General features: G+C 41.6%; 1 protein-coding gene across 1 annotated transcript; it reads right to left on the bottom strand.

The window, feature by feature from the left end:
- Nucleotides 1-306: 306 nt before the first annotated feature.
- LOC116916622 lies at nt 307-14876 on the bottom strand. Its single transcript, XM_045169812.1, has 16 exons — nt 13837-14876; nt 9625-9874; nt 9450-9523; nt 8287-8742; nt 8021-8147; nt 7817-7923; nt 7262-7382; nt 7023-7181; nt 6378-6942; nt 5466-5603; nt 5033-5169; nt 4761-4928; nt 4405-4675; nt 3848-3969; nt 3454-3714; nt 307-2628 (listed from the first exon to the last, which is right to left on the bottom strand). The coding sequence occupies exons 1-16, from the start codon at nt 13995-13997 to the stop codon at nt 1687-1689; spliced, it is 4059 nt and encodes a 1352-aa protein (XP_045025747.1). The 5' UTR covers nt 13998-14876; the 3' UTR covers nt 307-1686.
- Nucleotides 14877-16443: the final 1567 nt, after the last annotated feature.

The raw sequence follows: 16443 nt of genomic DNA, 5'->3' as shown, positions 1-16443 counted from the left end.
GAAAAACTGGCCCAATACAGTCACAAAGTGGACCTATTAGCCACATGGAATCTACGCCATTTTCCAGAACATTGCTACACCGACAGATCGTTTTTGTGACTTCCATCGAAAAACGTCTGGGTTGAATCTACTTTTAAACGATGGATACCTTCCACTTGGAGCCGATTCAAATTGGAACACGTAAACCGTTTGACTACTCCAATGCTCGTGCTGAATTCTAGCTTTACTTTAGCAGCAGTCCTTGTTCTGTAAATGCAAATGACAAAAATAAAATAATAGGACCAGAAATTTAGAAGCCGAGTCCAGTTTTTATGGGAGCAAACACTTTGTAATGCTCGAATGCTTTGGGGGAAAAAAATAACAAACAGAAACGAATCATTGGAGCAGAAGCACTTTGCTGGCCAGCCAAGCCGATCCCAATAAAATGCTACACATTTTGACCACAATCAAAGTAAGATGAGCTGCATTAGCTGGAGACAGAGAAAGTGTGTAAAAAAAATTTGATCAGAAGTTACAAGAGAAAATAGACGATGAGGTGAAATAGGTAGGTCGATAATGAAAACAAGGAAAATGGACAGATGGAGAAAACAAGGCACGATGATAAAGAGTCTCACACAGATAAAAAAAAATTTTAGATGACAGCACTTGTAGGGTAGAAGCAAAAAACCATCGGAAATAAGAGTCGAGTTCCACATCATGAAAGAAAAAAGGGGGCCATCAACATGGTGGAATGGTGTGGAACGCACGCGACGCTTATTTGCTTGTCTTAAATACACACGCAATTTTATCTCTCTGGTATCATATACACTTCACGACTACGGCACGCATGGGGAAATATACGATGGAAAATCTGGGAGGGAAAAAAAACAAACAAATAAACAAAAGTACAGAACACAGTGAACAGCATTTATCCCCACGAAATATTTGGAATGATCGGTGTCGTCGTGTGGCTGGCAGAAAAGTACGCCAAAGAATGTCAAGAATGCAATAAGATAACAAGAATCAAAAGGAAACAAATGGGGTGAATCACTATATACTGCCAAACAAGTGATTAGTCAGTCAGCAATACATAATAAACCCTCGGCAAGGTTTCGTTTTAGTTCAGGTCTTTTAATCTTCTCGTATTTTGTTTTTGTATTTGTTTTGTTTTGTTTTTTTCGTCTTTTCTCTTTTCTTTTCTAATTTTTGTTATTTTGAATTAATCTACAATTCAAAATTTGAACGACGACGACTACCGGGCCCAACTTGCGGTTCAATTTCACACATTCACTCAATCACAATACAAAAATGAAAAAAAAAAAAAAATGCACAAGAAAATGCAATTCACTAAAATGACGCGATACTATTTCATAAAATTATTAATATTGTTCGGATTATAAAAGATAATGGTACTGTATAATATAATATTATCAAACAATTTCAACGAGCGACACGGGTGTGTGGGTGTGCGGTTAAAAAAATAATTATAATAAAGGCGCAGTAATATGGATGGATGCTGTGTTATCAATTTTTGAAACAAGAAAAAAAAAAAGGGTAATAATAATAAAACAAATGAATAAATTCAGAAGAAGGCGCCGTAATGTGGCGTTGAGCGTCGCCTGGGTAGAAAAACAGGACATCTATTGTATGTTTTATGTACGAGTTGATGCATACGCAACCGGCATTCAGGCTTGAATCTGATGGCGATCACGTCGTGAGCGTCGGCTTTCTTCGTTCGAGCTCGTTCTGCTGCTTTCGTTCCAAACTGGAAACTGACGAAGAAAAGGAAGAGGAAGCAGCTACGGCATTAGCGCTAACGTGTTGCTCCTGCTTTTGATAAACTCGTTGGGGCGAGGAACTAAGCGCCAATGCCGGGCTTGCAGGACGCGATGCTGACCAACTGACGGGCGTATTAATACAATTGTCTTGGCCCTCGTCAATGGTCACCGATGCACTTGGTAATGTTTCTTCCGCTTCTTCCTCTTCTTCCACATCCTCCAAATACGACTCGATCTCGGACTCGAAGCGCTCCAATTCTTTGTTGGCCTCTCGAAGGATTTTCTCCTCGCGATGGCTTTGCGCCTCGACCGACAATCGCTTCATCAGTGCCGCACTCCAATCGTTGGCCAGGAATTGGCTCGAATGCCACTGCGGATGATTCCACACCCGCTCGACGGGTAGAGACGCCGAAGATTGCGATTCGGCGGTTTCTTCGACGGCCGCAATCGACACACTTGGTCCACTGTTCGCAATTGCAGTGATCGGAGCGGTTTTCACTCGCCTCTCTTCCGCAACGCGTGGGATTGTGTTGCGACAAGCATCCGCAGGTGGGCCGATGTTACTCGACGCTAAAATGACGACGCTGCTGTTGCTTCGACCGACATCTTTGGTCTTGCTTTTGGACTGTTGGACAGCTGTAAGTAAACCAAGTGGAGTCCTCTGCCCAATTTGTCCGACCGAGTCCATCCGGCGGGTAGGTAGCGGAGTGTAATCCGGCTGCGGAATGTATGGTACTTTATTGGGCGGCTGTTGTTGCAATTGTTGTGGCGGCTCAACTAATCCCCCAACTGCGCGGCTATTCTTCCACGCGTTGTTGTTCTTCTGACCGTTCATGATGTCCAGCGGATGCAAATTCGGGTAACAAACAATCTGCCGGAGCACAGAAACAAACAAACGATGAAACACGATCAATTGCGTGAACGACTAGTAACGTTTCACAGATTTCAACTTGTTCCCTTATAAACACCAAAAAAAAAACATCACATTATCTCTACAATTATTCACTTTACCGATAACGGCAAAATCAAGTTGTTGCGTGTTCGAACGGTGACGAACCTACTCAAACAAGTGAGGTACGGAAGTGAGCCTAGGATGTGTAGCTGCGATAAATGCGCTGCGATGACTCCAATAGGATTTGGCTTAATTGCACGTAGTCACTTCCTTCCACGCACCTGCATGTTCCTACGCACATCTACAATCGACTGCAGGGTAGATTATGCGCTGGCACACAAGGCCAACTCCATTTTGAACGGTAATTACATGCTGAGCCTCCAAAAACGAGAGCAGCTCGTAACGCCGCCTCATTAAGTACGGCACAGACGTCAGCAGTCATCTCGGCCTGCTCATTTTTTTTAAATTTTTTATGGCTGCAAAGCTGCGTTTGAAACGCCGATAACAACGCAGATAAAGACAGAGGCCTTGGCTCGAGCCATATTTTATCCTTCCGCACGCATTCCCTCGACCGGCTGGAGCCGGCGCGACTGGCGTTGTAACTTATGCATTTTGCCTTATCTCATGCATTAGCATGTTCTGTCATCACGACATAAACCCTCTTAGTATAATGACACGCGGAATTGTAAAATTAAAAACAAAACAAACAAAACAAACAAAGTGAAATAAATGAAACATTCCCTATGCCCTTTTCTCGTGCAATTTTGTCAACAAGTGAACAAGTGTAAACATCGGGTTACGTACCTGAATGTCAGATATGAATATGGGATTTTCGAGAGCCAGAGCCGAAATGGATGATTGCTTTTTCTGGATGGGCGTCGAAGCGGATGAATCGGACGAGTTGGAAGACGGCGATGATGAGAACTCTGTTGATATAGAGTCACTAGATCCGCTAGCCGCACCGCTACCCGAACCGCCCGACTCGTCCGGTCCCAAACAGCTCAACACGACGGGAAGGTAGGCCAGTCCGTGAAATAGACCAAAGACGACAACGCCGAAGAAGAGCTGCATTTTTTATTGATGGGAAGGAAGGAATTTGTTGACGTTTTTTGTTTTTTTGTTTTTTGTTTTTTTAACTATGTAAACACAAGCAATAATAGTCTGGAAGATGTGAGCCTCTATTCTGCGGATACGGTACCTTGAAGAAAGTCGTGAATATGTGCGATTCCGTGTTGACGAGCAGGACGAAGGCCAGGAAAGTGGAGAATCCTCCATTCCAGACGGCTGGTCCCATTCGGGTCAACGTCGCTTTGGCACGGCCTGTAATGTGCAATCAAACGTTCAATACCGTAGGTCGTAAATCAGTCTTTTCATCGTTGAACAACAACGACGTCAGTTTAAGATATCAATGAAAGTTTTTTTGCTTTTTGTTTCTTCATTCAATATTTCGCCCCCAAAACAAAAAGGTAAACTCGTTTCTCCTCTTTGTTTTTTTCTCTCTCTTCATTCTTCTTCTGGTTTCGGGTTGTAATTATGCCGTATACAGTGCGTTCCACATTCGGTGGAGGCGACGGCTGTTACACGAGAAGAAGAACAGAGAGAGAAGTATAGGAAACCGACGAGAAGTCGGTGGAATCGAGGACGAGAACGAGAGTCAAACCACAAAAAAAAAAAAAATAAATAAAAATAAAATAAAAATGTACGCCATAGAGGAATCACATGGAAGAAAGAAGACGAAGAAAGCGGATTTCGTACTAGATTTGGATCCGCGGATGGTGGTGAAAGTGTGCCCGATGTGGGCCGAGTAGTCGATCGCCAATCCAGTGGCCTGAATGACGATGATGGACGAGGAGATCTCCACCGTCAGGCCCCAAAAGTACATGAGACCGAGCAGGTCAATCAGCGTGAAAGCGATGCACGTGAAGACCCAAAAGACGGTCACCAAGTCCGAGATGAGAATCAACGTCACGCTCACAACGGCCGCCATCGTCAGGCACAGGTTGCGGATCAATTCGCTACTGATCACCTGATCAAACACAAATATCAATTAGCAATTCTTCTTTCGCCGACATGCATGTCCACATGAGTCCACATGAGCTGGAAATACTTACTCGATTAGCTTCCCATTCGATGTAACTGTGCGTGAAAATGATGGGACTAGACAAGTCAGCCGCGTCACCGAAGATGATGGCATTCGACAGCGACGTGATGGACTCTAACGCCTTGTTCTTGGCCGACGCATTTTTCAGCGACAAGTGGTGAAAACGAGCTCTTGAACCCTATTTTCATTTTTTAAGGATCAACAAAACAAAATAGTCGGGGTAAGATGATGGGTAAATTAGAAAGAGAGAGAGAAAAGAAAGAAATATCAATAGAGCTCTACGGTGATGTTGAAGTTGCCTTCGAGATCGAGAATGCTGCCTTCCACTTTGATGTCTTGCAGGTGGTGGCAGCCCTCGGGGCTGAAGAGATATTCTTGCACGAGCTCCTTGAAAAGCGGCTCATCGTCGGGAAAATCGACTGTTTGCACGGGCGTTGTGATTCACCAGACAGACAAGCAAACACAAAAAAAAAACAGAAAAGGCATTCTAATTATTTATTAGCATATTGTGATACTTTTTGGGAATTTTCTAACAAAAAACAGATTTTCTTTTTAAATTTGGGGTTTCCGACTTGCAGCGTGCGTGCGTGTGTAACGACTCGCGGGAGAAAGCCAATAAGAACGTTAATATGAACAGCAGTAGAGCAAGAGCGAAGAGGACAGCAAAACAACGACGAGCATTAGAAGAAAGTTAGAAGCTGCTGCTGTGCATTACCTTGTCTGGTTCGGTTGAGCCAGTTTTGAAAGTCGTCGTACCAAAAGTTGACCGAGTTCGGGTGGATGAACGGGTTGGTTCTCAGCAGCTCAGTCATCCGGTTTAGCTGGTCTCGTTGACCTATGTAGTCGATCTTCCCTAAAAAAATTTGCACCACGGCCAAAGAACACACACGTTGGAATTAGACAAAATCATAAGCGAAAAGGATCAGATGGTTGATTGGTAAAACACGAGTTCACGTCTCTTTATCCCAGTCAGATGTATATGATAAAACAGAAAGGGAAATCCAATTCTCAAAAATATCTGTTCGCCTTTTTTTTCATTTCTCAATAATAGAATTCAAAGGAAAATCGACTTATTATCTGATCTTCCACTTTGATCAAAATCAAGGGGAAAGTTCAGCCGGTCTTCCGAAATATGAAATCAAGCGCGAGACGCAGAATTCCAAGAAAATAAACTATCACTGGAGAATTAAAGTTTTCCCAAATTGTTTCCCCATCAATCCCAATCATCCATCGTTTTCGTTGTGGATTTCAATAGCAAGCAAAAATCATAAATAATTCACCAATGATGCGCCTGTCTTCTACGTACTGTAAATCAATCGTGAATGTCTTCTTATTAGTAGAAATAGGAAGAGAAAAATAAAATGACAGCTGATGAAAGCAAATAGAGAGAGAGTAGTAAAACAGTGATTGTTACAAATGTTCGTCCTACATGTTGTAGACTACACACTAGAACGGCCAAAGCCGGAATAAGAAACTCGCAATTTTTTTTCCCATGTGTTTTCCAGTTCGAAGAATGTAGATCAACAGCTAACAACTCAGGCAAAGAAAAAAAAAAGGAGGGGGGCTTTTACTGCTAAAGAGAAAAGAAAGAAAGGGAGAGAAAAAAAACAAACGAAGTAATAATTACCGGTGTAGACGGAGGCCCGTTCGCCGCTTTCGGGAAAGTAGAGCCTCATGGCGTTGAAGTATTCCGACGGGTAAGAGTGTTCGTTGAGGTACCAATTGGGGTCAAAGTTTTGTTCCAGCTGAAAGATGCCCCAGATGTTAACGGAGACGAGGGCTGCTGTTACGATAAGCACGAAGACCTTGACGGGTGTACGTAGCAGGAAAGGACCGTAGAAGCGTTCGAAAAACAATTTGAGCAAATCACGCTGCGAGCATGGCGCTGGTTTCCAGTCATCCGCTTTAGGGCGGAAGCAGCAGCCGATGCTGTGACGAGCTTTGCGTCGTTCATCCAGCACTGTCAGGGCGACGAAGAACGTCACTTCCAAGACGAACAGCATCAAGATGCCCGACATGGCGTTAATGCAAAACGATCGGAGTGCCGGCATACTGGTGGTGGCTCCAATGGCGAAGGCCGCAATGTCCGTCACGGATGTCACTGTAATAGAAACTCCAGCGTGTTTCATAGCTCGAGCCATCCGTTCGGGAATAGGCAATTGTTTTTCCTCATTCGATAAATTATCCAGGGCCTTCATTGAAATGCAAAATTGTTTACATGTTGGAAAACGAGTCATAACAGATGAGGGTGTTCATTTGTAATTGTACGCACCTGGATGATGACAAACATGTCATCAACTCCAATGCCGAGTAACAAGAACGGTATAATGGGATGAATGGGTCCATATTGGACACCCAGGTAGAAACAAAGGCCGTAAGAAGCCAAAATGGCCTGGGCGACGACTGAAACACCTACGATGGACAGGACCACCTAATTTAAAAAAATAATAATAGCAATCGTTGTTCATGACTTTCTCTTTTTCGTCAAAATATGACAGCACAGTTACGTACCCTTTGTTCGATCCAATTGAAACGACCCATAGCGAAGCTGAAGTAAAAGATAATGAGCGAGAAACCCATCATCAAAACTGTAAAGTTGCTGGTAACAGCTTCGGCTATGCCCTCCACGTAACTATTTAAAACAAAAAACAAAAAAAAACATAGCAATTAAACATGCTGTTTAAGTATAGCAGACTACATTGTTCGGCAAACGTCAATAAACATTCTGAGCCCTTTGACACCAATTATCGATTTGTTACGACATCTATTGGAGTACCACCATTTATTAGTTCGAATATTCGAGAAAAAAAAATAAGACTTAGGCAATCTTTGAACCAGCAGGTTTTGTTTTTGTTTTGCTTTTCATCCCATATATGTCGCCGTCCGTTTGACAGAGAAAACAAACCAGGGGCTGGGCGCAAGGACGCGACAAAGTTTTAAGCGACCAAAACAAAACAAAAAAAAAACTTATGTCCTCTTTTCACCAACGGCCTTCGGTTTCATTTCCCCCTTTTCTCTTTTCCGCCATACTTTTTTTCGCCTCTTCCATTTACGCATATCATTTACCTGCTCGATGCCAGTGAATACAATCGGACGTCATCGGGTTTAGTCAAATTGCTGTGCAGCGTCTGGTGAATGAAATCCTTTTCCCACAACGTGTAAACGCTGGCATTCTAAAATAAAAAACAGGGGGGACACAGACGTTCATTAAACCGAACCTTTTCTTGTTTTCAATGTTTATTCTTCAGTCGAGTTGTTTTATGTTTTTACCTGTGGGTTGTTGTCCAGCAACCAGGTCATCATAGTGGCACCGACGTGGTAAACGCTGCCATTGACGTCACGTCGGACATCCGACAGTAGAAATTCCAGCGAATTGACTGGATCACCTTGGTCATTCCTGTCATGAAAGCAAAGGGAAATCCGGGAAAAAAGAATGTTTAAATATCCATTATGTAACTGGGAAAATGCGTTTGCTAATGCCGAAGCAAAAAGCTAAAAGAGAGCTGGAGAGAGGTGAAAGAGAAACTTGAACTAACCCTCGAAGTAGAGCGGCATTGATGTCAGCTAGGATTTGGCGTTGATCCAGTGACTTGATTCGTTCCAAATCCGAGTCCCAAATCTGGAGGATATTGCGCACTAAGCAATCGTCAGGCTGTGCTAGTAAGTTAACCAAATGTTGTGCTCTTCTTCCTAGAAATCCTCCTCCACCTAGTCCACCACTTGCCGATAAAGACGAATCGTAATCGGCCTCGTCATCGGCAAACACTTGACTGAAATCCAATTTGGACAGATCGCCAACATCCCATTCATCTTCTTGTTCGGCAATTTCCGTGCTACTGTGGCCATTAGCGATGTCACTGGCTGCATAATGAGGATGATGATTAACGCTCGTTGCTAACGACGTGTAAGTGTCGTTCTTTGAAATGTGTCGTCGACGTCGTCTCCTGTTTGGGCTGTTGTTGTGTTCGTGTTTCTTCAACGTCGTTCCGAACCTATCACCACCCCAAAAAATAAATAACGAAAGATTATTGTAATTGTTTTCTAAATTAATCGTGATGGATTCTAACGGAATCGTGAAAATGACATTCAAATAGGACCACTGTTACGTGGTAATATCTAGTTGGGTTGGGTTCTTTAGCTGAATGAAATAACACATTTCGCAAATGTCTTCGTCAACTTTCAAGTTTCTCTCTTTCATTATTATTCTCTGATTATAAATTTTTTTTTTTTTTTATTGGCCGTGCGTCTACGTTTCGTTCAAAGAGAAATGTTGGCCGTTCGTTGTAAAACTAAACAAATCATGTCGTCAAAAAGTACCCCCCCCCCCACACACACACACAAAAATGAAAAGTTTGTCTACACGCGTGTTTCCGGTATTTGTTTTTGTTTACAAAGAGAGATCTGTACGGACCACACAAAAAAAAAACACGTTTGCTGTATGTAACGCGTGCATCGTGCTATAGCCGAGTCGTTGTTGCACACCTTGACGCAATAGCGTGATACACACGACAATAAAAACGACATCCAGTGAAAGTGAAAGGTAAAAATAAAAAAAGGAATGGCAACAATGTCGGTTGTTTGTTTTTTTTCCGTTCTTTTGCCGTTTTACGCAATCACGACCGACCAAAGCAAGAAATATTGCAATACAATCACGTACACAGTCAGGCAAAATGAAAAAGTAAGTTGTTTTTAATTTTACCTGAAGCATAAATTCGTCCATTGATGACCGTCGGCTGTGCTGAGATTTCTGACTGCCAAATCCATTTCGGCCAACTATTGAAAAAGCACAAAAATAATTGTAATAATAATAATAAAACAAACATTTGAATGATTCACACAACAAAAACAAACATAATGTTTTTGCTTTCTTATACCAGGACAAGGACGTCGGGTCTGAGGATGTTGCGCTCGGCTGCGACGATGACGGATTCATAGCGGACGTCGTCGCTAAAATGTCGATTGACCCATTCGGAATTGCGTCGAGCCACCGAGTCGTAAGTGGACCATAAGGCAACGCTGTCGTGTTCCTCGACCCAGAAGAATAGACCCCCACCCAACGTCACGATGAGCAGCAGACAGAGACCGATGGTGAACCACGGATGCCGTCCAACCACGTAGCCCAATCTGTTTAGATATCAGAAAAAAAGAAAAAACATGTCGTATAATTTCTAGTGTTTTCATGTGACATTGCCCTCTGCTAACGGACGATCGTAAACGAAAGGCAAAATTGAAAGCAAAAGTGATTGGTCTTTACGACTGCCGTCTTATGGGGCTCGTCAATTGTGACATTCATCTTCGATTCGGGCAGTTACGATGAGAGAGCCAGAGCACGTTCACTTTTTTTTTTCTTTCTTTCTGGAACGATTGTCCTCATTATAACATAACGTGCATGTCGCAACTGAAATGATAGCCAATTCTTTGGCGTCAAAAACAAAATGGCGCATTTATTTTGTCAGTTTCTTTTCGTATAGAACGACGCCCGTTCCGCAAATATGGTCGTTAGAAACGTGTGGGTAGGGGAGGAAAAGGAAAAGAAAGGTGTTGCTTCATTTATAAAAAGAAAAAAAAAAAAGATTGAGGAAATCACGAAGAAAGAAATAAAAAAAAAATGACCGTTTACAGACAACAAATGGAAGCAAAGAAGAAGAAATGGCGATGATGAAACTGGCGCTTTCTCCTCGAAAAGCACCGCCAGAAAACCAAAAAAAAATGGGCAATCATCGTCCAACACTTGAATGAATTTCGCTTTAAAGAATCGGTGTACACACAATGGACGGGACGTGGACGAATGGCACGTATCAATTGAATTTCAACTTGTTCACAGTTTTTTTTTTTTTTAAATCCACTCTCTGACTTTCACTCTCGAATGTGGCAGTGCATCATCATTACTGGCCGATTGTGACTGTGACTCTTACGTCCCTTTCATTGGCGGGCTTTATTGTACATGACATGTTACATTGACGTGGCCTTGTTCAGCAATTTCCCAAATTTTATGGCCGGCGACGGCCTAATCGAAATGGCTGATTGACGCACCATAAAGATTTATGGCAATTAGAGAGACATTTCACTTTCGCTTTCGCTATTATACAGCGGATGAATCAATTTCAATGGTGAGTGCTTGTGTTATGCTATTGAGGCGCGTTGCGTGTCTGTTAACAGTTCGACTGCGTTTTCTTTTTGGAAAAATTGAGATGGCAAAACTCGGCCGACGAAAGCGCGCGGAATCCAAAACTTCTTCTGTGCTTCTTTTGTTTTTATTTAGTTAGTGTGTTTCTAGGCTAATAGAACCTTTTCCCTTTTTCTTGCCTGCCTTCCATTTTGATGGCCGGCCACATCACGTCCTTTATTCCAGGTCCCGGAAAAAAGAAAACAGACGGCGATCGAAACATTCAAAATAGAGACACTGACGTCAATTTGATTTCTCTCTCTCTCTCTTGTGGTTCGCTTCTTTAAAACAAAAATTAATTCATTTCATTAGTTGGGTGTAATCAATTTGGCTAAGGACATATAGGGAAATAACCACAGGCTAAAGATCGCCTCCCTCTGTGGACTCGGAAGAGTTGTACATTTATGTTTGTGTCAAGAAACTCCCCGTAAAAGAATTTGATTGAAATGAACAAAATTCAAATGTAGTTTATTCCTTCCTTTTTTGCCTCGACTTCCTGACTTGTTTCGTCTTGTGTTACTACTGCCGCTGTAGTAGGTTTGGATAATTGAGGTCACGATAGTATTAAGGTTGTTGACCTGGCTCTATGCGTCCAGGCTCTCTCTCTCTTGTAGCTTTCTGCTTTCAGGGCCGGCTCTCTAACTCTTTTCTCTCGCGCCCAACTGCCAACGTGCGCGCACGTTACAACCGGAAAACTTTTGAAACTGTTCTTTCTTACTATATCGCACAAACATATACGTACGTCAAGAGCTAAAAGGCAGGAGATTAAGGACGTTGTTCATCCGTCCGCGGGACTATAGGGGAAGAGCAGCCCAAACGGCTCTGACACAGGCGGATGAAATGAGGAAAGGGAGCCCCGTGAAAAGTCATTTCTGATTCGGATGAAGGCGCCCAAGTCACGACGTTGTCGGTCATCACCGTAGAAGAAAGAAAGAAAGAAAGAAAAAAACAAATTCTTTTCCTTGTTGGGTTCAAATTTGGAATGAAATCAACACGGATTTCCTATACGTTTTTTTCCTTTCTTTCTCTACGCGTTTCCCGCGGGCTAAAACGTGACCCCGAAAATTTCGTTCTCAAAAACATTTGGTTTTAGTTTCTTTTATATGTGTGTGTATATAAGTTTCTCTTCTTCTTCTTCTTCTTCGACATATCACAGTGTGGTATACGTCTAAGAGAAGAAGAAGAAGAAGAAGAAAAAAAGGAGGTTGGGTTGGCCGACATGACGACGCGTGGCGTAAAGTCGTTGAAAAATTTCATTGGAAATTTCTTTTGCGATTTTTGTTTTTTTTTCCTGCTAACTGGCAATACATATGGATTGTGACATCCAATGTATATGAAATTGTGCGCGTTCCAAAAATCTATAACGGCGCGATGCGTATTTTTGATCGCTGAATAATCATCGTCATTTCTTTTTTTGTTCGTGTATTAGCCAAGTAGGAATGGGGAACAAGGTCGTCAGCAGCCGGAATTCCCGTTATTGAACGAAATATTTTTCTTGACTGTGGGCGTTATTACGCTGTACGGTCAGACTGGAGCATCCTATACATCTCTTTTTGTAACGTACATCGTCTGTACGGTTGTTTTTTTTTTATATACTTGTCGGTTTGCCGTGTGCGGTAACGGAACAGTTTCGTGAATGTATAACGGAACCGGCCAATGGTCGTCTACTGAAAAAAGAACAACATTTCGACGGCCATTTTGACTGTTTCGTGAAACGAAAAGGAGGCACTCGTTTTAAAGACATCTATTTAACACCACTTCCCATAGAACAAATAGACGACGAAGTAAACATTAAAAAGAAAGAAAGAAAAAAAAGGGCCATTGGAGAACGAAGCAACAGCTGATACGGCGCACACGAGAAGAAGGGAACAGAAAGAGAAAGAAAGAGAAAGAAAGAAAAGAGGAAAAAAAAAAGAAAAGATGGAATACCTGCGAGCCATCAACTACTAACCCAGATTCCCCCTAAAAGCCAAATGCTACAACTTCACCGTCGCTTCGGTCGTCGTGCGTTTTCCCCTCCACCCGCTTGCGCCCACTTTGCCTTACGTCCGCCCGCCCGCCCGGATAAAAAAGCCAGACAACACGCATAGAAAATTACCACAAGTCCCTTCTTTTTTTTTTTCTTTTTTATCATTTTTGGTTAATAAAATAAATTAATTAGTTAATAATAAAGCCGGGTATTTAAAGGTGCGTAATATTTCTGAAAATAAAACAAGGCAAGGATTCTTCTTCAGCCTAGCGGCAATCAACATTTGTTTTTTTGTTTTTTTCGGAATCGAAGAAAATCGTCGTTCTTGTTTATCCAGAATTTGTTCGAAAAGAAAATAAATGTTTCGTTGAACGCGCGTGCATTTTCTCCTCATTTTCTCCGGCACACACTTTTCCTTTGGTTTCCCACAGCTAACAAACACACACAGCATCGTCGACCCGTTTCTCTTTAAATATAGAATTTTTTTCTTTTCTTTCTTTCCTTTCATGTGCTCAGACACACAAACACTCGATTAGGACAATGTTACGCGCATGTACTCTTCATCGTTCATCGTTTGTTGGCTAATTTCATTATCTTTCTTTCTTCTTTGCTCATTTGAAAATGATTATTGAAAATCATGTTGTTACTCTACTTTCCCTTTCGAAATTTGTGCCCGCCCTATTCCTATATTTCGTGTGTATGATTTTTAAAAAATATAATATGTATAAATATTTTTTGAAATAACGTGTCCTGATCCGGTCGAACATTCAAATAAGGGGCGCAACCCATGAAATGATGGATTAGACAGATGGAGAAAACGTGCAAATTGCCTATTCGTTACAAGTGAAAGTGATGGCTGTTTTGATTGCTAATGTAGCATTTGTTTTGTTTTTGTTTTTTTAAATGGCCAAGTTAATTGTATTTTTTTATTAGTTTTTTTTTTATTGTTACCTGAAAAACAAGGTTTCCATGCCTCCGTTGACGAGGTGAGTGGCCGGCTCGAGGCAACGCAACCTCCGCACGGAAGACGCCATCGATGAAACGGAAGAGGAGGAAGAGGAAGGCGGCGAAGGTGGCGACGGCTTGTTGACGCTACTGGCTGAAGAACACATGATGATTTTTTTTTTTTTTTGACTGGTGATGACTTTGTTTTGTTTTGAAGGCGAATTTGAATTTTTTCTATTCTCTTTTTTTTACTTCACCTCTTGGGATAATTCAAATAATATTGAATCAAAGCAATTTATCATAGACTAATAGGATGCGATGAATGAAAACATCCTTTATAATGAAAATATGAAAATAAAAAAAAATAAATAAATAAAAAAAAAAGGGGGGAGGGGGAGGAGGAGAGAAATGCGCCTCTTGTTTGTCAACTAGTTCCGGTCGTCATGGTCTCCTTTGCTTTGCACAGTAACGTGATGAGGCATTTAATTATCGGTGAAATCTCGCTGAACACGGAGAATACGATAATTAAGAAATCCGCAACGCTCACCACCTCTTTACGCACAAATTGCGTGCAACAATTTATTTTATTTTATTTTTGCGTGTCTAATAATCACTTGGCGGAGTTCTCAAAGACAAATTTCAAATGTCAGGTGTGTTTCGATTTGAAAAAATTGCGTTTTGTTTTAATTCTTTCCAAAAAGGTAGGGCAGGTTGTTTCGGCCGTGTTTGATGGATGATGTGGTCGGCAATAATATAAAACAGTTATCGAAATCAACCGGAGCACATGAGTATAGTGTATGCAGTAATGAGCCGCTGGTGATCGGTTAGCGAAACGAATAGAACAACACGAAGCACACACTCACAATTTCCCGAAAAACCAACAAAACACGGCTCACATCAAAATGAACAGCAACCGACCGGTGTGAGTAGTCGTCGGCGACTGGGTCCACCGTGTTCTCGGTGCGCGCGGGAGATGATCAAACTGAAAGGCGGACGAAGAGAGGAGGACGAAAAGGGTCTAAACAAGCTCGAAAAGACCAGTGCCAACACTTTGGGAGTAGGATAAAATGAAATGTATAATCCTCTCCTTGCTTGTGTAGTATAGGCAGTCGTGCACCTACACACAACTGGGTTTTCTTCAAGAAAAAAAGATAAAAGAAAAACGGACCCTCCTCCTTAGCCACCACCTTGTGGTCTCCACCTACCTCCCTTTTTTTTTTTTTTGCCTGCAGACGAAAAGAGACCCTGCAGGGGTACAAAGAGAGAGAGCATAATAGTTAGTGAGTGCTACTACTACTACACCATACCACTGTCTTTATACTATAGATTCAATATGCTCGTGTGTGTGTGTGTGTGTAGGTTACACGTTCACAAGAACCTGTATGTAATGTAAACGAATCCACAGGTTCTCCCCCCCGTTTCTAATGTGTTTTGAGTGTGTGTCTTTGCTGTGTAGCTACTTTAATATTTCTTTTTGGTTTTTTTTTTTTTTTTCTGTTTTTTATTTGAATGAAAATTTCGCAAAACGAAATTTATTCGATGCCCAAAAGAATCAAATAAGAAAACCTCAAGCCACCTAAAAGAATAGGATCATAAATCCTTGTATGATGGTCGAACAATACGGGATAGTGTTCCCAAAATGGGGCACACACCGCGTTAACATCGGGCATACATATACAGCCCCCTTTTTTTTATTCCTGTTGTTGTTGTTGTTGTTGTTATATAATTAGCCTATTTATTTTTTCTTGTATAAGGTCTATGCGCCCCTCTTATTATTATTTGGCTTCTATCGGAATATGGCGTGACACACATCCATCGACCTTGAATTACTTACGGTAAAAAAGACAGAAATGCCATATGGTAATTCTTTTTTTTTCTTTTTTCGTCCGTGTGTAGGTGGAAAGGGGAGGGGGAGGGGAGGCAAGAGGAGAAGTACGCAATAAAGCCATGGTGGTGAAGAAGACTGCCTATACGCATCAGCCCTTATTGCAATGGACTCACCTGTGTGTCTCTCTGTTCCGGGTTTCTTATCAAAAAAAAAAAAAAAAGAAAAACGGGACGAAGAGAAAGAAGAAGATGGTAATAGAGTAGCCTATCGTACAAGTTATAGCAGAAGAAGAAGAAAGAAAAAAAAAATATCAGTGGAATGAGTTTTGCTGATGGTGGTAGCTGGAGAAAGAGAGAGAGAGAGAAGCAGGAGAAAAGAGAAGCAGACTGACCTCTTGGTGATGGGAGGAGAAGGAGGGTTCCTCATTTCTTTTCTTTCACAATTTTCACAGCTGAGACTCCTTTTTTTTTTTTGAGAGAGAAAGAAAGAAAGAAAGAGATATGTGGGTCATCCTTTTCTTCATTTCTTTCTTGGTTGCTGCTGTTGCCTTTTTGTACAGTACATACGAAGCTCCTCCCATTGTTTCACTATATACTTCCTCAGCAACTGGCTGCCAAAAAGAAGAAAAACTAGCAAATAAAAAGATCGGGAATGCTGTTTTGTTTTAAATAATAAGAATTTCTGAAAGAATGTCTTGTAAGAAAAAAAAAAAAGATGGTTTAGCAGACTGGTAGAGAGTTTTGACCTCCATTGATTAAAGTTGAAATAGCCTTAGTGTATCTGTT

Source organism: Daphnia magna, linkage group LG2, assembly GCF_020631705.1.
Source record: "Daphnia magna isolate NIES linkage group LG2, ASM2063170v1.1, whole genome shotgun sequence".
Taxonomy (NCBI): Eukaryota; Metazoa; Arthropoda; class Branchiopoda; order Diplostraca; family Daphniidae; genus Daphnia; species Daphnia magna.
This window is presented reverse-complemented; position numbering and strand designations above follow the sequence as displayed.